The following is a 24533-nucleotide window of genomic DNA, read 5'->3' as shown; positions in this document are numbered from 1 at the left end:
TGTGTAGATGGAAGGAGGGTCTTTATCATTGAGTGTGGGTAAAATGTTAAAAAAAAGTGTTTATCTAACCTTAGAAGATACAAATAAATAGACCTAAAGCACAAACGATGCAATTGAGAAAAAGGTGCAGATTGGAGAATGAAATAACTGAGAAGAAGGAAAGAGAAATGGTCACATGGAAGATGAAGAGATGTTGCATGCGTATAGAGAATATGTGGACCACACGCTGCAATTTTCTAAAAATAAACAGAGGCATCGGTATATTAAATAGGGATCTTTTTCCAATGTGGCACATTTTTCCATAAAAAATACACAAATGTGGACCACAGTTGTTTTTTATTTATCAATGTAGCACGGTTTTCATTTTAGTTCAAAATTCTGTTTCCGAGAAAAACTGAATTTTGAGATAGTATTTAAAAAAAATGTATATGTGTAAAATGAAAAAAAATATTATATATAAAATGTATATGTAATTCATTAATTAATATTTAAAAATGTGTAATTATATTGGGAAAATAAATTAATTTTAATATTATTTTGTTTTGTAGTTCCAAAGTAGGCATTGATGATTTTTACGGCATTGAAGATTCTTAGGTAAAAATTGATCTTCAAATTAAGGTATGGGAATGAATAATTCCATTGAATAATTAATTTTTTTGTAAATGAATATTTATAGTTTGATTTATTATAGAATATGATGTGAGAATAATAATTAACAACTGAACGTGAATAGTTTAAAGTAATTTATCGAAAAAAATATAGTTTGTAGTATTTGTTTGTGTGTAGTTTTTTTTTTCAATATAATTTTTTATTAGCTTATTTGTGGTAATGAATTTTAAAATGCTTATTTAAGCCAATAAAATTGATGTAGTATTTTTTATTATTAATTTCAATTATATTATTGTTACAAATATTAAAATTCTACTATTTATATAACAAATAAATGATTTCATTATAAAATAAATTATTGTTCAATATAGATTTTTAAAATTTATATTTTCAAAATAAAAAAATAAATAATTGATTGAAAATTTGTTGTTGAAGGAAAAAAAGATTTCATTATAAAATTATATTGTAAAATAAATTATTTTATTGTAGTTTTGTTATTGAAAGTTTATAAATTAGGCATTCATGATTTGTGATTAAATAATTCTTTTCTTCTCTTTTCTTTTATGGTATCATAATTACTATGGACAGTTAAATCCGACTTCTGTTTTTTTTATAGATGAAGAAATTAAAAATTGTAAGGCCCATTTAAAATATGTTAACTTTTCTGTCCTAAAGTTAGTGGGCCTAAGGCCGGCCCAACGTATAAGGTCCTAAGGTCTGCCCTAATCCCACTCTCACTTTCACTCTCACAGAAACGCAGCAGCCGTCAACCCTCCCCCTTGCTCTCACGAAAAGCTCTGCTAGGGTTTGCCCTAAGGTCCCCTTCCTTCGAGCTCGAACTCAGTCCCTGTTCACGTAAGTCACTCCTCAGCCCATGCTCCTTCCTTTCATGGTTTATGTTCTCTGTATCGTTAGGGTTTGGTAATAACCCGCTCCTTTCTTCTGTTCTGCCGTTCAGTTCAGCTGCTAACCGCCCTAGGGGCAGTTCTACCTTCGCTGTGCGGGTCGGAGCGTTTGCTAGCTTGAATCCCAGGTACGGGAAGTTAGGGTTTCAGTCTTTTGGTGTTATCTTGGTTGTTCTTGAGTGAGTTACTGATTGCATGGATAAATACTTCGTTTTGGTGTGATTAAATGCTTTGCGTGTTGGTTTGGGGTCGATTTTCATGGCTGTTGCAGTGAAGAACAGTGGCGAGACCTGTAAATCTCGCCCAAGCGAGTCCATCTCGCCTAGGCGAGATGAAACAGGGAGCTCGCCTAAGTTTTTGCACGAAAGGTCGCCCAGGCGACTCGCTTAACTTTTGAGCGAGCAGGCAACTCGCCCAGGCGAGAGGGATCTCGCTTAAGCGAGATCCCGCGTTGCTCATGCCCTGTTTTTGTGCTCTCGCCTAGGCGAGGGGGAGGCTGGCCTGAGCGAGCACGTCTCGCCTGAGCGAGACCCTCCAGCCTAAGCGAGGTGCTGGGCGAGACAGTGTGGTGTGTGGTGTTCTTCTTGGTTTTGTATGGATAATATTGGCTTGGTTTTGAGTATCTGTGCTAAAGGCTTGGTATGTGTGAGTATGATAGAGAAATACAAGTTGTGATTTATGTATAAAGGGTTGACATGAGTCTTGCATGAGATTGTATTGAAAGGGTTGGTATGAGAGAGGCATGATAACGATATGAATTGGAAGTTCTTGGTACATGAATGGTTCTTGATGAGACGAAATGTGTTGAGCCTGGAATGTGCAAAGCGTTGACTTAAAGGTCGGTACAATTAACATATACATGCGTAGTGAATATCTTTTGGGTTATGCGGTTGTGTCCTGTATGCGTCAGTGCATAAGTCCTTGGGGTCTCTCGGTGAGACTCTCGGGGTTGCGCTTCAGTGGTCGGGACGTAATTCCATGGCCCCTGTTAGTGGGTGTCGATGGTGGTGCCCCATCTGTATAACTAAGTAAGGATTCAAGGTTGGGATTGTATCCTGACACTCTAAGGGGCCAGTTAGTCTCACTTAGAGCAGACTGACTCCTGTGGTGAGAGTAGCAGGAGGCCTGAAATTTATTAAGGGCTAACCTTGTGGTGGGAGAGATTTTGATTCATCATAACACTTGTATTACATAGCTCAGGGATCGAGCAGCTCAGGGTCGAGCAGAGGTATCCACCACAAGTGCAAGCATCCGCTGAATCCGACTAAGTTATACGTATCCGGATGAGTCGAGTCGAGTCGTAGTGTATTGAATGAAGAGTCATAACATGTTTGGTTGCTATGTGGATATGAGATGAGGAAAATATATTTGATTGCATGATGAATATGTTGATGGCTCTAGCTTACCCATTTCGTTACATGGTTGTGTTGTATGTGGTTGTTTTTCCTTGCGATGATCATCAACTTGGTTGATGGGAGCAGATGGGCGAGGTTCTCATGGTCAACAAGCGAATGGTGATTTCGCTGCTTAGCCGTCTGGGCTGGAGTCTTCCTTGTGTTTTATCTAGGGCTAAGGCCCATGTATCTCTTTCTGTATTTCTACGCTGCACTCTATGTTGTATTCGTATTCAGCCTTCCTTTGGCATCGTGGTGTGCCCAAGTTTTGTCGGGGTTGTGTTAAGGACCCCAGGATTTCGCTACTGTACTTCTATTGTGTGACGTTTTCCTTTAATTTTGCTTAATAATTAAATGGGACGTTACAAAAATAATAAATTGTTTTTATATAAATTAAAATTAATTAATACATATATTAAAAATATATTCAATAAATTAAATAAGACACTTATTTCATTTCTCTTTTTTATTTTTGTTTATTTAGTGTTTATATAAAATTGTATTTACTCTAAACAAACTCTGATAAAAAAAATTTATCCATAAATAAAAATCAAAGCTATTCCCCTAATTAAATGTTTCAAATTTTATGTGAGAAGTTTTAAATAATCAAATTTTTTTAATATAATTATTTTTAGTTTGATTTATGTTCAATTAAATATTTTTTCCTTCAACAAATAATTTTCAATCAATTATTGATTCTTTTATTTTATTTTAAAATAAAATTATACATTTTAAAATGTTTAATTTTTTTAAAAAAACTGCATCAATTACTACATCTATAAGTTTTATTTTTTCCTTCTAATTTAAATAAAACGAAAAAACATCTATAAATAGGATTCTGAATTCCTTCTACACATTTTAATTGATACTCATGTATTAAAAAAAAACTTAATTAATCATTTGTCCACCAATTGATCGGAACATTTTAATTTAGTCTCACTTTTAAAGGAGTTTGAATGGCACACTAACTTTTGAAAAATAGTTTCAATTAAATTATTTAAAAAAAAAAAAAAACAGACCACTTGTCAATATATGTTTTCTTTTAATTTTTTAAATTTACTTTTGCAAAAAAAAAAAATCGCTCAGGTCTATGGCGTGAAATATGGGCACATCACTGCCCTCTACACAATATTAAGTCATTATCTTAATTTTAATTTAGTTTATATATATATATATATTAAATATATATAATATTATATTAATAGGTAATTATATTTATATTTATTAATATACAAAATAAATTTATATTTATTAAAAATAAAGTGAAATAAATAATAAAAAAAAATATAGGTTAATGAATCAAAATAATATATGTTAGAATAGTTTTATAGAAAACATGTAAAAATAAAAGTTAGTTTTTAAAAAATAAATAAATAATTATCTTGTAAAGGGTAAAGTAGAAATAAGTAATTGTGGACATAAAAGAGATAATCCTCTTTATATATAATAATTATAGATACATGTGTCTCTTTGATTCCATTTTGTTCCCATTATTCTTTTCAAAATGAAACTATATTGTCCTATTCTTTTATGTTTAGGGTTTAGGGTTTAGGGTTTAGGGTTTAGGGTTTAGGGTTTAGGGTTTAGGGTTTAGGGTTTAGGGTTTAGGGTTTAGGGTTTAGGGTTTAGGGTTTAGGGTTTAGGGTTTAGGGTTTAGGGTTTATATATTATTAATTCCTATTCTTTTATAAGATTGAAACTAATTAAGTATAAAAATTTTTACAAAGAAAGTAAGTATTTAAAACTAATATATTATTAATCCATGTTCTTTTATACAAATAAATCAATTAATATTTATATTTATATTAAAATTTGGTGGTAAAAATTTCGTGAATATTGTCTAAACCCGTCCTCATTTTTATGAGGATTCCCCACATTAAATAGGCATGGGTATGGGAAATACTCGAGATTTTGAATTTCGGATGGGATGTACATATCTGTCTCATCTCTGTCCTCATACCTATCATCTATGATACACATATACGATACATGTATTATATACGATACATATATCAGATACGACATGTATGTGATACGTTGATACGTTGATTTTTCAAAATAATAAGATACGATACGTGATATATGAATATTGAGACATGTACAATCATTCTTTAAAACATAATAAATTTAAGATTGTTATTGTGTGAATCCAAATTAAAACTATATGTAATAAACAATGACCAATTTTAGTAACCACAACTATAAAGATGTTACATACCAATTTACTAATTAAAGACCAATTTAGAGACCAATTATTCTTGTAGGCAAAACCCGGTAGCTAATGTTAGTGACCGATTTATAAACCAATTATTTTGGTAGTCAAAACTTTAGTAGTTAATGGTAGTGACCAATTTAAAAACCAAATCATAATTGAAACTATTTTAATTATCAATTTAGAGACCAATTATAATTTTTTGAAACTATTTTAGTTGTCAATTTGGTCATTATATAATGATTAATTATTTGTTGTCACTAAAATTGATCATTATTCAAATATTTTATTGTGGTGTACTACGACTTTATAAATTAGATACTTCATTTATAAGTATCGAACACAGATACGTGTCGGACACAGATATGTGATTCAAGTTTATTTATCAGTACATCATAGCTTGTCATAATATTCATCCTCGCCTTATCTTGTCCCCTAAAATACTCATATAAACCTTTCTTATATTAGGAAATATAAAAAAACTTATATTCTTTATTCTATTATTATTATTATTATTTTTAATTTCTGTTTGACATAAAGAACTCTATTGCCTTGCTAAAACATTTTTTTATTATCTCTCAACCCTTCGATTAGGTTGATATTTGAAAAGTTTCTTAAATCTCTAAGGTCTTTTTCATTTTATTATACCTTTAACTATACAAATTTTTCTTTGTGATTTCATGCAACGGTCTATCAAATTGTTTCCATTTGATTATATATTTTAATATTTTTATTTGTTTTTTTTATTTTTATCATGTAGAACACTATTTTTATTTTTTTATATAATTATTTTTATTTTATAACTTATTATCTACGTGTAATTTTATCACTATAATTATATAAATAAGTTTTATTTACTATAATATAATAATTTAATGTAATTGTGATGTATATATCTTTTATCACCCTTCAATATATATTGAGGTTCAAAAGATATGAAAGATCTATGTTAAATTTCAATTATTATTAGTTTAATCTTTGTTGTTTGTGTGATTTGATAAAGTGATGTATTATAATTTTTATTAATGGCAAAATAAGATATTTTATTAGAATTTAAAAAATCGAAGTAAACATTTAAAATATGTTTTAATTTAAATATATTTTTTCTTTTATATTTTATAAAAATAATTATAAATTTTATCAACTAGTTAACATTAACGTTTACAAATTTAATAAATATTTTTTGTTCTTATTTTGTATTTTGATTTGAAATGTATACAGTTATAATTTCTTTATAAATATTTCATATTGAAGAAACAAGAAAAGCCTCCTTTTAATATTTAATATTTGATAATATTAATTTTCCATTACCATCATTTTTGAATATTTTATAAAAATTAATTAATTAATATTAAAACTATAAGAAAACGAGTACATGTACGGAGTTTATACCTGATACTTGATCATGGGGATGAGGATGAGACAAATTTAATACTCATTTACGTTTGAGTGTGGGGATGAAGATAAAGTTTTTTTGTTTTTTTTTTTCTGGAAATGAACATAGGATAGCGAAACTCATTCCCCCAACCCAATTATCATACCCTATGGACAATGTCTTCTTCTTCTCAAAATAGTTGTGTTCTTCTACAATGGTAAAGGCGTGTGGTACTTAAAGATATAAACATATCAAAGTAACACATATGATATTCTTCTTTATAAGTTTTAACAGAATATATTATTATTTTTATCTACGTTCTTATGGAAAAAATATATTTGAAATGAATTAATTAAAAATAAATAAAATTAAACGTGGAAAGAAACTTTTTTATCTCTTTATTTTTTTTAGGAAATAGAAAAAGAAAATAGATAAGAGTGATTATTAGAATGTCTTATTGTTAAAATTTAATTCCTATATAGTTTTTAAGGCTTAATTACTCGTATAGTCTCATTTGTGTTGAAACATTTTAATTTAGTCTCATTTTTTAAAATGTTTCAATTCTATCCTAACTTTTAAAAAAATGTCTCGATTAGGTTCTTTTAAAAAAAAGTCAATAACAATGTTGTCGACATGTCATGTGTCAATATGTGATTTTTTTATATTTGTTTAATATATTTTTTTCAATTTTTTTTCTAATTAGTTTTTTGTTGCCACATGTTACGTGTCTGAGGTGACACGTGGCACTATTATTGCCAATAAGGGTGACAACTGGGATAGGACAAAGACGAGTTTCTCTATCTCATATCCATTTTCATAGAAAAAATTCATCTCATCTCCATATCCATTTTCATAGAAAAAATTCATCTCATCTCCATATCCAAACCTAACAAGTATCAAATTTTTATCTCATCCCATCCTCACCAGATAACGAATATATACTTGTATCCATACATGTTTTCTTACTATTTCAATATTAATTAATTAATTTTTATAAAATAATAAAATATTACGATAATGAAAACATAATATTATAAAATATTCAATATTAAAAGGATGGTTGTTTCTTCGATACCAAATATTTAAAAAAAAGTTATAATTGTATATATTTGAAATTAGAATGCCAAATAAAATTTCATGAGAGCCAAAAAATTTATTAAATTTGCAAACATTAATCAAAACTTAGTAGATAAAATTAAAAAATATTTAAAAAAAAATATAAAAGGAAAACAATTATTAAAATTAAAATAAATTTTAAATGTGTGTTTACTTCAATTTTTTAAATTCTAATGAATTTCTTTTTTATATACATTAATAAAAATTATAATATATCACTTGATCAGAATAATAAAATTTTAACATAGATATTGTGTATTTTAGACTTCAATATATGTCCGATGATGATAAAAAAATATTATGACAATTACATTAATTTTTCATATTATAGTAAATAAAATTTATTTATACAATTATAATGACAAAATTACAGTATGATAATGAGTTATAAAATAAAAATATTTATATAAAATATATTAAAACATTATTCTACATGATAAAAACAAACAACAAATAAGAAAGATTAAAACATTATCAAATGTATGTCTTATAAACAATTTAATAGACAATGAAATTGCACTAAGGAAAAACAAATATATAATTAAAGACATGATAAGATGAAAAGTTTTCTTAGATCTCTAACAAAAGTTATTTAAATGAAACAAAAATTAATAATAATAGAGTAAAGAAGATAATTAGTAATGAAAGGTTTATGCTATTGAATTATTTAATATAAATAGAGTGCATTAATTACCATAATTAATGCTTTTAAAGAAATACTCAATTAAAACAAATAGATATGTGAACCGGTGTCTTAAAAATAATTAATATGCATAGAATGTTACAAATGTTTATAGTTAATTATGATATTAAATGAATTTTGATATAATAATTATTAATGTAATTTTACTCTATTTAAAAGACAAAAAAAATACTCATAAGTATTGTTCAACTTTATTTAATATTTTATTTGATGCACACCGATAAAAAGTTAAAAAATAATAAAATAATTATATTTTAATGTTGTTAAAAATTAAAATATAACTAAACATAAAAAAGTTTAAATTAACAAAAATAAAAAATAGTGTTAAACATATAAAAATTTTATAAAAAATAAAATTAAATATGAATTAAATAATAAATAACTATATTTTAATGTTTCTAGAAATTTAAAAGAGATTTAAAAAAAATATTAAAGACAGTACCTTTTATATGTTTCAAGCTTTCACTGCAAGACTCTTCAATTGTCAGAGAGATATTTCTTCTTGCTTTTTAGCATAGACCTTAGAAATTTGGAAATGCTTATTTTGTGTAAGAAGGATATTGCTTAGAAATTACAAATTGTATTTTTGTCTTTGAGATATGTTATATGAATTTATAATATAATTAAGTAGTATAGTTACTTATTCCTGGTTTGGATGTAAAATAATAAAATTAAGGATCATTAATTATACCTTAATCAGTGTCATAAGGCACTGGTTAACATTCTGCAAACACATATTTAAAGTTGTAAGAAAGATTATCTTCTACCCATAAAATTTTGGTTCCTTTTATTTATTATTTTTAAAAGTTAAAAGTATGTTCTTTATTATAAGCAAGGGATGGCAATAGGCGAGTGAGAAAGGGTTTTGCTATCCCATACTTATCCCTACAAAATAAATTTATTCTCATCCTAATATCCAAACTCAATATCAAAATTTTTGTCTCATCCTTATCCCACCGAATAACGAGTATATTCTCGTACCAATACTTGTACTCATTTTCTTACTACTTTGGTATTAATTAATTTTTATAAAATAATAAAAAATTATGGTAAATGAAACGTAATATTATCAAATATTCAATATTAAGAGGTGTTTCTTCGGTATCCAATATTTAGAAAGAAATTATAATTGTATACATTTTAACTTAGAATACCAAATAAAATTTCATGAGAACCAAAACATTTATTAAATTTGCATACATTAATGGAACCTAATTAATAAAATTTAAAAATATTTTTAAAAAAATTTAAAAGGAAAAGGAAAACAAATATTCAAATTAAAATATATTTTAAATGTTTTTTTTTATTTCAATCTTTTAAATTCTAATGAATATTTTTTTTATACACTAATAAAAGTTATAATACTTCACTTGATCAAAATCACACAAAGAACAAGTATTAAACTAATAATATTAAAATTTTAAAATTTTAACGTAGATCTTGTATCTTTTGAACTTCAATATGTGTTGAATGGTGATAAAGAAATTTCATGGCAATTACATTAAATTTGTATAGTATAGTAAGTAAAATTTATTTATACAATCATAGTGACAAAATTACATTATGATTGATAATGAGTAGGAAACAAAAAATAATTATATAAAATATATCAAAATAGTATTCTACATGATAAAAATAACAACAAAAAATATTGAAAAAATTATCAAATGTGTGTCTTAGAAGCAATGTGAGAGACTATGGAACGAAATCGCTCAAAGAGAAATAAATGCATAATTAAGGTTATGATAAGATAAAAAAATACATTCGAGATTTAATAAAACTTTTCAAATATGAACATGGTCAATGGTTGAAAAATAATAAAAATTGATTTAGGGAAATAAGGGAGTTTTTCAAATGAAACAAAAATTAATAATAATAAAGTAAAGATAAATTTTTTATATTACCTAATAAATGAAAGGTTTATGCTATTAAACACTTAAACTGAGAGAGTTTAAACATTTTCATGCGAAACGAGAATACACAATAAATAAAAATATTAAAAAAAATTCAAATGTGAGACAAAAAATATTTAATTGACATGCATCATTTGAACATAATTACATAAAAGTTATGATAAGATAAAAATATATTGGAAATACAAATTAATTTTATGACAAACAAAGAAATTATAAGAAATAAAAAGTAGAAAGTGTGTAGTATATATATATATATATATATATGGCTTAAATACCATTGTCGTTCTCATTTTTGTAGTATTTGTTGCGGATGATCCTTATTTTGACAGAATGTTTAAAATGGTCCTCATTTTTACCGAATAAATGGTCTTCATTTTCGTAATTCATGTTTTATTTGGTTCTTTTTTGTGACACCGTTAACAGTAACATAACACTGTACAAGTGGCACTGTTTGTATTACGTTGCATTGGGGTGTGTTACGTGTACTGTACAAATGACTAATTAACGTTAACTTTTCAATTTGGGAGAAAGTTTGCAATTAGGGCTTGAGTTGGATTGCAGTCGCACTCTTCATTGTTGGAGGCGATTTCTTCATCTTCGTCTTTCTTAAGCTCAGATTTACAGAAGAAGCAGCTAGTACTTTCCATTTCATCATTGGATTGCAGTCGCGCTATTCATTTCAATTTTCCAGTTAATCATCATCAACAAGGTAAGTGGATTTAGGGTTTTCTGGGTTGTGTTTGCTCGTGGGTTAGAATTTTTTCGTAATTCTATTTTGGGGTTTGTTTGTGCTTAGATTGTTGTGATGTTCTACATGATTTCTAAATATTATCACATTTGTACAGTAATAAAACACACCCAATGCAACGTAATAAAGACAGTGCCACCTGTACAGTGCTCCTAAATTAAACGGCGTCACAGAAAAGGACCAAATAAAACACAAATTGCGAAAATGAGGACCATTTTAAATATTCGGTCAAAATGAGAACCATTTCAAACATTATGTCAAAATGATGACCATCCGCAACAAACTCTACGAAAATGAGGACGAAAAAGGTATTTAAGCCTATATATATATATATATATATATATATATATATATATATATATATATATATGATTTTAGAGAAACTTTTCAAAAATTCAATTTGATCTCTTGATGTTTTGAAAAATCTATTTTATTGTTATTCAACAATGTTAGAAACCGTTATTCTACCAGAAGCTATGAGAAAAAGTCTGAATTGTTCAAGGGTTGAAATCATTATAAAATTAATATAAATAATGTTATCCAAATTTAAAAATACAATATGAATTGCATAACTCAGAAATACATTACATTACAATTCTAAATACGTTTCAAGATAGACTAGGTAACTTACTTCCTACATGGAAAAACCAAACTCTGAACATAATCATAAGAGAAAAGACTCCATATGTCCTGGCCGTAATATTCACGACCCTCTCTTCTATCATCTCTACTGTTGTACCAAATAAAGTTTGCATCAAAAACTGTGTTTGCAACAAGCACAGCACCATCCTTTTCACGCATACAAATTACGTTCATGTAGGATGGACACTGGTCAATATCATCCTGGTAATTTATATTCAACAACTTTGACCAGGATTTTTCATCACTGAATTCCCTCTTTAGCCACACAACAAAATTATCCTCATGATGATGAGAAAGACACAAACAACCATTCAAAACCTTAAGCACGGGCTCAAACGCACGGACTTCTAAAATGCCATCAGGCATAGAGAAAAAACTGCGAGTCTCCTTTCTTAGATCGTAACAAAATATTTCTAACTCGTTCATTTTAGGTCCTCGTTTATCATCACAATGGGATCTGGGATACACTAACCAGTTTAAAGTACCACTCACAAAAGCACCACAAGTTCCACGACTTTGAAGCCCAATCATAGGGGTAACAGCATCACAAGTTAAAGTATTTCTCCAACAAGTATCTCCTAAACAACAAACGCTTACCTCCAGTTTCTGTGATTGATTCCTATTATTATCCAATAGCACAACTTGGTAAGAGTCACTCCATTCATCATAACCAAACCCAAACATCAACCAGTAATCCCTGCGATTAAGACGAATATGTGGGGAGTCTTTAGTCATGACTCTTGTTGTTGGATTCCCAATCCGAAACCAGTATTCTTCAAATTCATCGTCAATACAAGAATCTTGTAAGCATACCAATCCGTTGCAGGCACCCAGAACATTGTACTTACGGTTGAATGGGAGATGTTTGTGATGTAGAGTTTTAAGGGTGGACGATGGGTGGTCAAGTAACTCTTGTACAGGACAAACTACGGCATAATTCCTTGTTCTGTTAATATGGTAATCTTCAAAGGTCAATAGCATGTGAGTATTTTTTGAGGACCTTTGAAGGTGAAGTTTCACAAATGTAGAATCAGAGACAAGACGGTTCAACCCTTTTGAAACGCACTTTAATCGCCCAATATCCTTTATCGGAAGCCGTGACAAGATTTCCATCAGGATATCTTGGGAGAGAACACAATTATTCTGAGAAGAGGACATTGATGGAGAAGAGGAAAACCTACTTTGCACAAAGGTGGAAATATTTAACTATGAGAAAACAAAATTACAGGTCGAAAAACAAAGAAAGAGAGAATGAAAAAGAAGTGATGACAGTGATGATGAAAAGTTGTTGCATGCTGGAAGATTTTATAGACAGGAATTGGACCCACACGCATTCAATTTTCTCACGAAGATGGAGAAATAGATTGAAAATGAAATTTTTTAACACCAAAAAATGTTAACAAATCACTAGTAATATATTCTATTAAAATTTGGAAATGAAAGTGGTTTAAAAAGAACCAAGAATACCATTGTAAGAAGTTGCTTTGAGATGTTTAAATCTGTGGTCCCACGCGCTTTTACTAAATGTTGAATACAAACGACCATTTAATACTTATTGTATATGAATACAAACTTTTTTAATTTATGTCATTATTAGACTCTTTAATATAAATAGGTGCATTAATTGCAATAATCAATGTTTTTGAAGTAATACTCAAATAAAACAATTATTGAAAGTTTTAAGAAAGATATTTTCTTCATTCCACACAAAATTTTAGTTCCCTTTATTCATTATTTATTTATAAAAGTTAAATATTATTCTTTATTTACAGAGTAACTCTACTCTTATCATCTTTAACTAATTAATGCATACATTTATTTGTTTTGTATACGTGAAGAGAAAAAAAGAAAAAAATTATTACAATCGAATTAATTATTTTATGTTTATAAATTAATCTTAAAAGGATAAATAAAATTGTTTAATATTAAATTAAAGATTAAATATGTTTGTATTCTTTAATTCAGATACGAAATTAGAATTTACTATTGTTTTAAACTTTGATATCTTTTTTATTCTCAAATTTTTAAAAAAAAAGTCTATATAAAAACCCTCTGTTTTATTATTTCATGTTGCACCAAATAAAATCTGCTACATTTGTGTTTGCAAGCAGCACGACACCATCGGAGAAGGAAGAACCATTAAAAAGAACGCGCCACACACCTTAATTCCTCACATTGGTCACTTTGTGATTCACTTTTCTCTTCATCTCATTTCCCTATTTCCTTTTTATTTGTCTATATTACAGTTATAGACTTAACTTAACACGTCAAAATTTTACTTATTTGTTTTCGTCTAAAAATAATTATTTTTCCACGTAGTGGTGTCGTATAGGTATTTTTTCACATATCCGTGTTCATTTATCGGCATAAAGTTGAACTAGGATTATGTACAAAGCATATCATCCTTATTCAAAACTTCAATTTTGATGAAAAATCATTGATCCGATTCAAGAAATTTAACAAGAAATGACCAAATTGTATCATTTCTTAAAAAATTGAGACCAAAATGAGACTTAAAAGAACTAGAAGACTAATGTAACATCCCGTTTTAATAGTTTTTATGCTATCAAACAAAATATTATATCATGATAATTCAAGCAAATGATAGGAATAGGCCGGTATAAAGTATCAATACAGTCATCCTTAGTTAACCATACATGTACTGCCTATACATACAGCCTTAACTAAGAAAGGGGTTACAAAACACCCAACCATCTAAGCAAAACAAAGGGTGAAAGCTACTGCTGGAAGCGCTCAATTACTACTCAACTCCTATCCAGGAGGGGTGTATCCTCACCTGCACTTTTAGATGCTCACGCCAATCGTTAAGGGCGATCATTGCAAAAGAGAAAGACACACAGAACAAACATATGCAAGAAGGGTAAGCTAACTTAAATAAAGAGAAATCATGCAATTTAATAGTTAAGCACCAATCAAGGTTTATCACATTTATCATAATTGTTCAAATCACTACAATCATAACACGCATTCACAATTCTAGACTCGATATCCGGATTATGTAAGTGACATTAGAGCTCTTGGTGGCTTGCACCTGTGACAGTTCCCAAACTCTGCAGAGTTTTGGGCACAAGGGGTATTCACCCAACCACTCCCAGGGTAAGTCCCCTTTGTAACATCCCGTTAGGATATTACGAATATTAATAAAATAAAGAAAAGTAATTAATTGCATTACATTTAATTATACATCATTTCCCAAAAACACGGGAAATTAAATCTTTTTATTAATTCCAAATATAACCAAAGTTCATAAACCATAAAAACTGTACATAATTAAAAAGCCTCACATCAGAGTTTACAAAATATTTTAAAGTCGAATAATATAAAACTCCCAGGCTTTTCCCCCACTCAGCGGCTAAGCCTCACCAGCTCCACCTGCAACATCATCTGCTCACGTGTACTGCGTACACGATCATCGCCAAACACAAGCAGATAGGGTGAGCTAAAAGATAAAACATAAAAGTACACCAAACACACACACACACACACACACACACACACACACACATATATATATATATATATATATATATATATATATATATATATATGTATAAACAAATAAATACACCAACAACACAAACTCTTCTCTTATCTCGCATGGCCACAACCATATATGATATCATTTCATTTCCCAAAGAACTTTCCCCTTCTTCTATCACATGGCCATAACCATGCATATCTATGCACCTCGCGGAAGACTCGTTACCTTCCTTCCACATGGCCACAACCATGTATATCAATGTACATCAAGGAGACTTGTTCCAACTCTTCCCCATGGCCACAACCATGGTAGTAGTGTTCTACATCTTCTATTAAGTATCTCAAGGCGTCTTGCTGCCACACCTATCGGCCACAACCGATAGAGCACGTGCGGGGACCATGCTACGGATCACACACCGTAACGCTAGGTGGAGTTCCCAAATACGAACATAGTCCGTAACGTCCCAGGACTACCAAACTCGTCAGTGAATCACTGAGAGGGCAATCCCTCTAAACCCATCCGTACTGGCCACAACCAACACACTCATACCGGCAACACTCGCCAACCCGAGCCACAAATCAAAGGTTCCTCGTGTTCATCCGTTATCCCGAGCCACAACTCAAGGGAAGTCATTCCGGGCCACAACCCATAGAATGCCACGTGCTTAACCCCTATCCCGAGCCATAACTCAAGGATATGTTCCAGGCCACAACCCATGGAACACCAGCAAGCCCACCATTAAGATACCCAAGAAGCATGATAGTTCACACATCCCCAAGTCCACCACCAATCAGTTTAATACTACATAATCATATGCATTTAAACACATAATCCTACCATCCTTTGTTAATATTCAAGTCTTTGCCTAAGCACTCCAGTCCATCTCGCTTAAGCCAGATTACCTCGCCTAAGCGAGCACCATGCATAGAACCAGCCTCGAACTCTCGCTTAGGCGAGTTACACTCGCTTGGGCGAGATTACATTTCGCCAAAAATCTCATCCCTCGCTTGGGCTGCGAGTTGAGCCACCATCAGAATGTTCTTCGAACTCTCACTTAGGCGAGAGGCCCTCGCCTGAGTGAGACACACTTTCGCCCAAACAAACCAATCCCGCCTGTGCGAGATGCGCAACCAAATTACTCAAGACACACACGGGTTCTCGCTTAGGCGAGACACACTCGCCTAAGCGAGAAGGTCTGTCGCCCAAGACCAAATCACCTTGCCTGAGCGAAATTTTCGAGCAGAAAAAGGTTTATGAGTCCCTACATATTTCGCCTAGGTGAGCCTGGCTCGCCTGAGCGAGACATGCAGACTCTGGCACTGTTTCACGCACGCAACAACAGTAATCGCACCCAAAATACACTCCAATTTCATACCATTCATTCAACACAATCTCATTAGATATATGAGCATAATTGAACACAAAAATGGCCCCTAGCAACCCAACTTTGCACGATCACAACATATACAGTGCATAACCCCAATATATTCATGTTTTTAGGCCAAAAATTCAATAAAACATTACCAAAACCCATAACCCCTAATTCCCTCATGAGTAGCACGAAATTCAGAACATAGTTTCATCAAAGATCATGCAGGACAATACGATAAACATAAAATTCGGCTCAACTCCCCTAACCTGGATCTTTTGGCTTAGTAGTGGATTACTTGAAGCTTCCAAAAAAAAAAGACACCAACAACTCCCTACTTTGCCTAATCCTCAATTCTGCCAATACCCTAAAACTCGTGCTCTCTATTTGGGAAAACAGTTCAGCTTGCCAAAACCCTCAATTTTCCCCCAATTTGCCATTTTATATGAAGCTTTAATATGGTTAAATAAAAATGAACGAAAATTGGTTTTTATTTCTATTCAAGGCCCATTATGGTTTTTCAGCAGGTCTTCTTCACCTATTCATCTTCAGGCACCCCATTTATTAACAAAAAGTGAGTTTAAAATTGAGTCCACCAAGGTTCGAACCCACCCCATGCTAAAGCCAAATCAATATCAAACCATCAAGCCAACTCATATTTCTTGTTAACATGTACCATTCAAGCATTATAACACGCGAGACATGCTCCAACATAATGCTAAAACAATAGAAATTAAATAACATACGATTCAACACACATAGGACTCGAACCTAAGTCCTCACACACAATAAAATACTCTTAACCAATTAAGTTAGTACTTTTCCACGTCATACTCATTAGAATTTAATGTCATAAATACACTACCTCCCCGCATTTATTAATTAATTATTTAATTAATTAATTAGATTCCACGGATCTTACACCCTTCACGTCTATGACGGATCGGGTCCAAAGACTAGGACCTCCTACTACTCCTCCTGACATAATCCATTATACTCTATATGAGTCTTAATGGTTATAGGAGTGTCAGGATACCACCAAATTAAGTCCTCATGTCTTTACATTCACTAAAACCATCATCTTTAGAATTTCCCTTAAAATCCTAATTCCATCACATTCTCATACAGACCAAATTCACACAATTCCATCACATTGACTATTATTCATAAAACTCACGTACAGGATAGACAATTATCACATCAATCCACTTAGCACAGTTTCATTTAATCTAAAACAGAGAAGGAAATCAAATTTTGCAGTGAATCTCACTCAAGCTAGAGGATCTCGCCTGAGCTAGAGAGTTGTCTCGCTTAGGCGAGCTGCTCTCGCCTGGGCGAGACCTCTTATAGTGGCAACTCAATAATTATGAGTGAATTCTCTCTTAGGCTAAGCTGGTTCAAACCTTAGACGAGAGGATCTCTCGCTTAAGCGACCCCAGCTCGCCTAGGCGAGTCCTTGCGCAGTGACAGATGCGACCCTCTGATATTTTCGCTTAGGCGAGAGCTGCTCACCTGGGCGAAATTACCAGGATTCCCATCTGTTCTTCACATGCAGAGCCACACAAATTCATCCAAAACTCAATTTCACCCAACAAGCAGTTCCAAACATCAATTAAACACATGATCATGCAATCCAATCACTCAGAGACACATTTTACACGAAAATTGAGTGAAGAGTTAGCTTCCTTTACCTTAATTTGATCACTAACTAGCAAGTATGGCTTCTCACAGTGAAACACCCCAATTTACAACCTAAGGGACTGAAATGGAGGTTCACACAATAAGGATAGGGCCCTAATTTCGGTCTAGCCAAAGAAAAACTTCTAGAATTCGAAAATGATTAGAAGTGAGAAGCAAATTCTACTTACGATGAGAGGATGCAGGTTTAGCTAGGAAGGGAAGTCCTGGACTGATCCTTCTGACTTGTTTGCTTCAATTAGGAAGAAGGATGGGCCAGAAGGGGTTGTAGTCCTCTGGTTTGAGGGAGTGAAGGAGACCAGTGCAGAAAAAATGAGAAAGAACGTTGAGCTAGTGTGTGTTTTCGGTGAATAGGGAGTGGAAAGAGAAAGGAAAGAATAAAAGGGGTTTCACAACTAATATGATATTTTTGAATGAAAATAGGGATCAATATTTTTGAATGAAAATAGGGATCAATAGAATAATCCTAAAATTCTTATATAAATTAATAAAAAAATTGTATTTATTTTTTATGATAATAAAAAAATAAAAAATAAAAATTATTGTTATTATTATAATTATAAAATTAAATATAATAATTTTTATAATTTTATTATAATTAATTTTCATTTATAATATTAGTTTTAAAAAACAGTTAAATTAAAAACTGTTAAATTAAACAAATAATCACATAATATTGATAAATAGTTATTTTAATTTTAAAAAATTATTTAAAAGATAAAATTGAAAAATAGATATGGACAACAAAAAGAATATTTTTCTTTTATATATAAATATAGATATATAATTTTTTTAAATATTAAATATATAAAATATATTAAAAATATTAAATTCTTAAAAAATATTTAAAAATTATATATTAATGGGGTCATTATAAAGGTCTGCTCCCTGTGTTCATCACTCTTCTACTAGAAATAACTCTAATTCTCTTCTCATCTTTAAATAATCTATACATATGTTTATTTATTGTATATGTAAAAAGAAAAAAAAATTACAACACTTTTAATTAAATTATTTTAAAAGATAAATAAGAAATAATTCTATATTATATTACTTATTATTTGAATAATATCAAAATAACTGTTTAAAATATATCAATCAAACCATTTTTTTATATCAATAAATATATTTGTAACGACCTACCTACAAAATAGGTAAAGAAGTAAAAATAATTTTTATAAATAATACTCAATTATTTTATTATTCAAAAATTATCGATAAACAGAAAAATTAGTAAATCGAGTTTAAATTTTAAGAAGTTATTTTCTCCCTACCTTCGCGCAAACTGAGATTGGATAATTCATCACGTTGAAGAAGCATCACAAAACCACTACTTCTTTTAACAACACAATACAATAATTACACTCTATTTACTATTTTCTATTTAAACATAATATTTTAATTTCAGAAAAAAGGTAAAATTGTGATGTGTTTCTTAATAATCAAAATAAATTTATATATTAATAATGCATAATATATATATATATATATATATATATATATAGAGAGAGAGAGAGATATAGATAACTTTCGATATTTTACTTCAAATGGAGTAAATCTCGTATTCTAATGTCCTTTAGTTGTAATGAGGTAGGTAATGTTAGTTATGGCGACGATGATAGTCTTAATGTTATGCTTAAAATAATGATGATGATAATGATAGAGAGAGATCCATATGCAGTTTGACTTTTTATTTATTTATTTATTTATTAGTTTCTTGTCTCTGTTCTCCTTTTAAATAATTTTAATCTTTTAGTTCTTTTGAATTAGTTAATGTACTATGTAAACCTTTTTTCAGATATAAATTTTATATATGTTTCTTTAAAAACTTATAATTAAAATTTTATTCATTTAAGGATCCTGACAGAAATTAAATACATGTAATATAAATTTTTACCTAAATATGCTGTGTTGTAAATAAAATTCGATATTTTTTAGAGTGAAGCGTAGTCTCAGTTAGATATTTTCAAAATCCGTATGCCAAGAATTCCACCCGTACAATTCAAAATTCTACTTCTTTAATCTTTATAAATATTTGATATTCTAAACGGTTTATTCCATTTAATTTTGAAAGTATTATCAATAAATTTCAATCATAAAATGTTGTAATATTATGAACTTTAACTATATTAAAAAAATTATATATTTCTTTCTTTCGAACATGCATACTTTTTGTGCAAATTTCGTTTATTTTTATAAAGTTATGATATGTTAACAACCAATCTATTCTATACAACGACTATATAACTAATTTAAATTTTAAATAGATGTGTTATTAACTCGTTTAAACATAATATTTTATTATTAAAGTGAAGTTATCAAATAATTATTGAACAAAATCTTGGCTGTTCGAAAGATAATTTTCCAGAATAAAAAAGAAAAATTATTTTGCTTTATCTTGTTATTATCGTTTATATTGATTATTTACGGATTTATGTGTAGTGATATTCTTATTGAAATGGAATGTAATTTTTTGAGGTGAATATATTTGGAAAACTAAACTTGTATTGAAGATTAATCGTTGAATTGTGTATAAAGATAAAGGGGACATTCATCTATAAAAGATTTTGTCAAGTTAGAGAAATTATAGAATATATGAGTATTGGAATGGACGAAAAAAATCAAGTGAGTACTTTTTGTGAATTAATTTGTACATATAATATCACTTCTTGAATAAGGTCTTTGTAACCAAAAAGATATAGTTGGTTATTTAATATTTGAATATCAGTTAATACCTGAGGTATTCTAGCTATTTCGGTTTTTTTAGATCTTATTTAGATATTATGGTATTGTTAAATATACATTTGCATTTAATACGAATAGGTACATAAGTCTTTAGGTTCAAAGTCCATAAAGAAGGTGTAGGTGGATCGATTTGTTGGATGAATAAGCTTAAGTATTTGTCCAACATTAGTTTGATTGGTTAGTTTTGAAGTTGTATTTTCACAATCATCTTTTAAGGATGATGCTTTGTGATCTTTCATGTGACCAATTTTATTCAAATTTTATATTATGATGTGTCTCATGATGGTGTAATTTGAATATAAAATTTTCAAAAAATTTATATTCAAATTTTTTAATTTTTTTTAATTTTTAAATTGTTTTTTTTAATGTCAACGTGTTAATCCAACGTGCCACATGTTAAAGTTAATGTTTTATATTCAATTTGATCTCTATATTTGTTATTTTTGTTCAATTTAGTCTCAAATTTACTTTATACATTAAAATTCACATTTTTATTAAATAATTTTGTTTAGGGTTACAATTAGTTCAAATTATAACAATAATTTTAAGGAGAAAGACTAATTTTAAAATTTTAGATCAATAATGTTAGTTTTCATCCTTAAAAAAAATCGTTATAATTTTAAATAATTGTAACCTTACGCCAAAAATATTTATTAAAAATGTGAATTTTAACAAAACATCGTTATAAGTTTTACATAAAAATTAAATTTGGTCTCAATTTTGAAAGAGACAAAATTGCTCAATTATAAACAAAATTAGGATTAAATTCAACAAAAACAACAAATATAGAAACTAAATTTAATATAAAAGATTGATTTTGACACGTGACAAGATGTTGGGTTGACACGTGGACATTTAAATAAAATTAGAAAAAAGTTAAAACATATAAAAAAAATCACGAAGTGACAAGTGACAGTAACAAGTCACAATTCATTATCGTCAATTTAAGTTGTGTTATAGCAAACAAAGACCAAATTACACAAAATTGAGGAAAATTTAGACCTATTTGAACACAAAAATAAAATTATAACTGATTTGACAAAACTTAAGAAAATTGAGACCAAAAATGTATTTTAACTTAAATATTTTGAAGGATAATGATATTTTGACCCACTTTTTTTGACTTAATTTTAACCTACCACTCCAGTCACCCTTAGATCATCACATCACACCACTACAAAAATAAAAATAAATAATTGAAGGGCGATTGAAGTGGTGAATTAAAAGTGAATTAGAAAAATAAAAATATGTCAAAATATCATTATCTTATTTTTTGAAAGTGTAATTTCTAACAATTTGTGGTTATTATTTTGTAATAGTATTATGCAAATGAAAGGTATTAACTTTACCGGGAAAAAAAATGGACTGATTTTATTTTTGCAAAAAAAAATTAAAAGATTATTTGGCATATATAAACCATAAAATGAAACGCCGTTCAACAGCATACGGATATTAAACAAGGTTACACTTCAATAGCGTGTACGTTAGCTAGCTAACTAACAAAAAAGTCTTATTTTCCTAGACTTTTGGTATATATACATTAGTAGTGTCCTTGCAAGGGCCCAAAATGTTTTGCACCACTTAACAAATCCCAGTAGCCAAAGGAGTACGTCTTCCCTGCAAAACAGACACGACCTTCGTTCCCACGTTGTCCCACGTAAGTTTGTAAGAGAGCATGGTTCAGTTTTTTGTTCGTCAATGAAACTAAACTGCGTCTAAAAACCATGTCCAACATCCCAACATCGCTCTCTGAGATTTGTCTCACACAGTTTCGCCTAGCGATGTCGATAGCAGACCCTTGGCCATTCTCATGAACCCACCGTACCCTAGCATCTACCACCGCACATACACACACCCACGGTCCTCTTCACTTTCATTACCATACACCACACACACCACACCGTAAAATCTTTATCCACCCTCTCCCCAAATATGTCCAAGATTCGCGGATTCAACCTCAGGAAGCGCCTCATCCGGGTCTCCAAATGGGTCTTCAGGAAGATCCGGGTCCGGAGCGGACCCGGATACCATCGCCTGGGCAACTCTCCTCGGTCGTCCATCGCTAAACTCCTCTCGTGGGGTCGCAAGCTGACGGCGGCCGCCAAGTCCTTCTTCCCAGTATCAGTCGGGTCGGGTTACGCCCAATTGGGATCTGGTTCCGTGGTAGGATCCGACCGGGACCCGACTGTGCCCAAGGGACATCTCGCCGTATACGTGGGGCAGAAGGATGGCGAGTTGCACCGCGTGCTGGTGCCGGTAATATACTTCAACCATCCTTTGTTCGGGGAGTTGCTGAAGGAGGCAGAGGAGGAGTTCGGGTTCCACCACGACGGTGGAATCACCATCCCCTGCCGGTTCACTGAGTTTGAACGGGTCAAGACCCGAATAGCGTCCGGGTCTCGTCGGAGCAACCGTCCAAAAAGGTTTGCCTGACGAGAATTGAAGTGAATTTCTTTTAATAATTATATTTTTGGTACAGAGTTTTTTTTCACTGTACTTCCCCATAATTAATCTCCATCATAAACCTTATCACTTCTAGTGACTCTCTTCTTCCGACACTCTTTTTCACCCCTAATATTGAACTCATGACATAGAAATGAGGTGACCCGTCCCTAACTAAAATGAAATATTGCGTTTTAAGATTCCTGTTTTATACCTCGTTTCAATTTGTGAGGTAATTTGTAGCTTTCTGTTTAGCTAATGATACTACGGTTTGTAAATTAAATGCACTACGTTTTTGTTTTTCAACGACTGATGATATTTTTCTCCATAACACAATTATTAATGATATTTATTTTAGAACACTTTCTTGCCTCAGTAAAAATACAATGTTTTTTTTAATTAAAAAATATATAATAAATAATTTTCTGTTTATTAATCTCATATTATTTTAGAATTAAAATCAATTCGTTTAAGAGTTAAAATAAATATTAATTTAAATATACTTTATTTTTTTAACTTTTAAGTAATTAATCTAATAATGCTAACTCAATAAAAAATGCAGTTCGGAACTTATTTTATGATTTGATAGACACAAGATAAATATTCATAATACCTAATCTGGAAATAATGGTTTTAATTATATGCATGTTTATCATAAATTCAGAACTTCAAAAGTACCACTGCACTAATAATGGAGTAAATCTCGTATTCTAATGTCCTTTAGTTGTAATGAGGTAGGTAATGTTAGTTATGGCGACGATGATAGTCTTAATGTTATGCTTAAAATAATGATGATGATAATGATAGAGAGAGATATATGCAGTTTGACTTTTTATTTATTTTTTTATTAGTTTCTTGTCTCTGTTCTCCTTTTAAATAATTTTAATCTTTTAGTTCTTTTGAATTAGTTAAATGTACTATGTAAACCTTTTTTTAGATATAAATTTTATATATGTTTCTTTAAAAACTTATAATTAAAATTTTATTCATTTAAGGATCCTGACAGAAATTAAATACATGTAATATAAATTTTTACCTAAATATGCTGTGTTGTAAATAAAATTCGATATTTTTTAGAGTGAAGCGTAGTCTCAATTAGATATTTTCAAAATCCGTATGCCAAGAATTCCACCCGTACAATTCAAAATTCTACTTCT

General features: G+C 30.0%; 2 protein-coding genes across 2 annotated transcripts; one reads left to right on the top strand and one right to left on the bottom strand.

Annotated features, from left to right (window-relative positions):
- Positions 1-11531: 11531 nt before the first annotated feature.
- LOC114186197 (F-box/kelch-repeat protein At3g23880-like) lies at positions 11532-12954 on the bottom strand. The gene has a single exon (XM_028074239.1). The coding sequence runs from the start codon at positions 12776-12778 to the stop codon at positions 11606-11608; it is 1173 nt and encodes a 390-aa protein (XP_027930040.1). The 5' UTR covers positions 12779-12954; the 3' UTR covers positions 11532-11605.
- A 9541-nt stretch (positions 12955-22495) lies between these two features.
- On the top strand, positions 22496-23632 carry LOC114184022 (auxin-responsive protein SAUR36-like). Its single transcript, XM_028071249.1, has one exon. It carries the CDS (start codon positions 22867-22869, stop codon positions 23365-23367), a length of 501 nt encoding a protein of 166 aa, XP_027927050.1. The 5' UTR covers positions 22496-22866; the 3' UTR covers positions 23368-23632.
- Positions 23633-24533: the final 901 nt, after the last annotated feature.

This window comes from Vigna unguiculata, chromosome 5 (genome assembly GCF_004118075.2).
Source record: "Vigna unguiculata cultivar IT97K-499-35 chromosome 5, ASM411807v1, whole genome shotgun sequence".
Taxonomy (NCBI): domain Eukaryota; kingdom Viridiplantae; phylum Streptophyta; class Magnoliopsida; order Fabales; family Fabaceae; genus Vigna; species Vigna unguiculata.
This window is presented reverse-complemented; position numbering and strand designations above follow the sequence as displayed.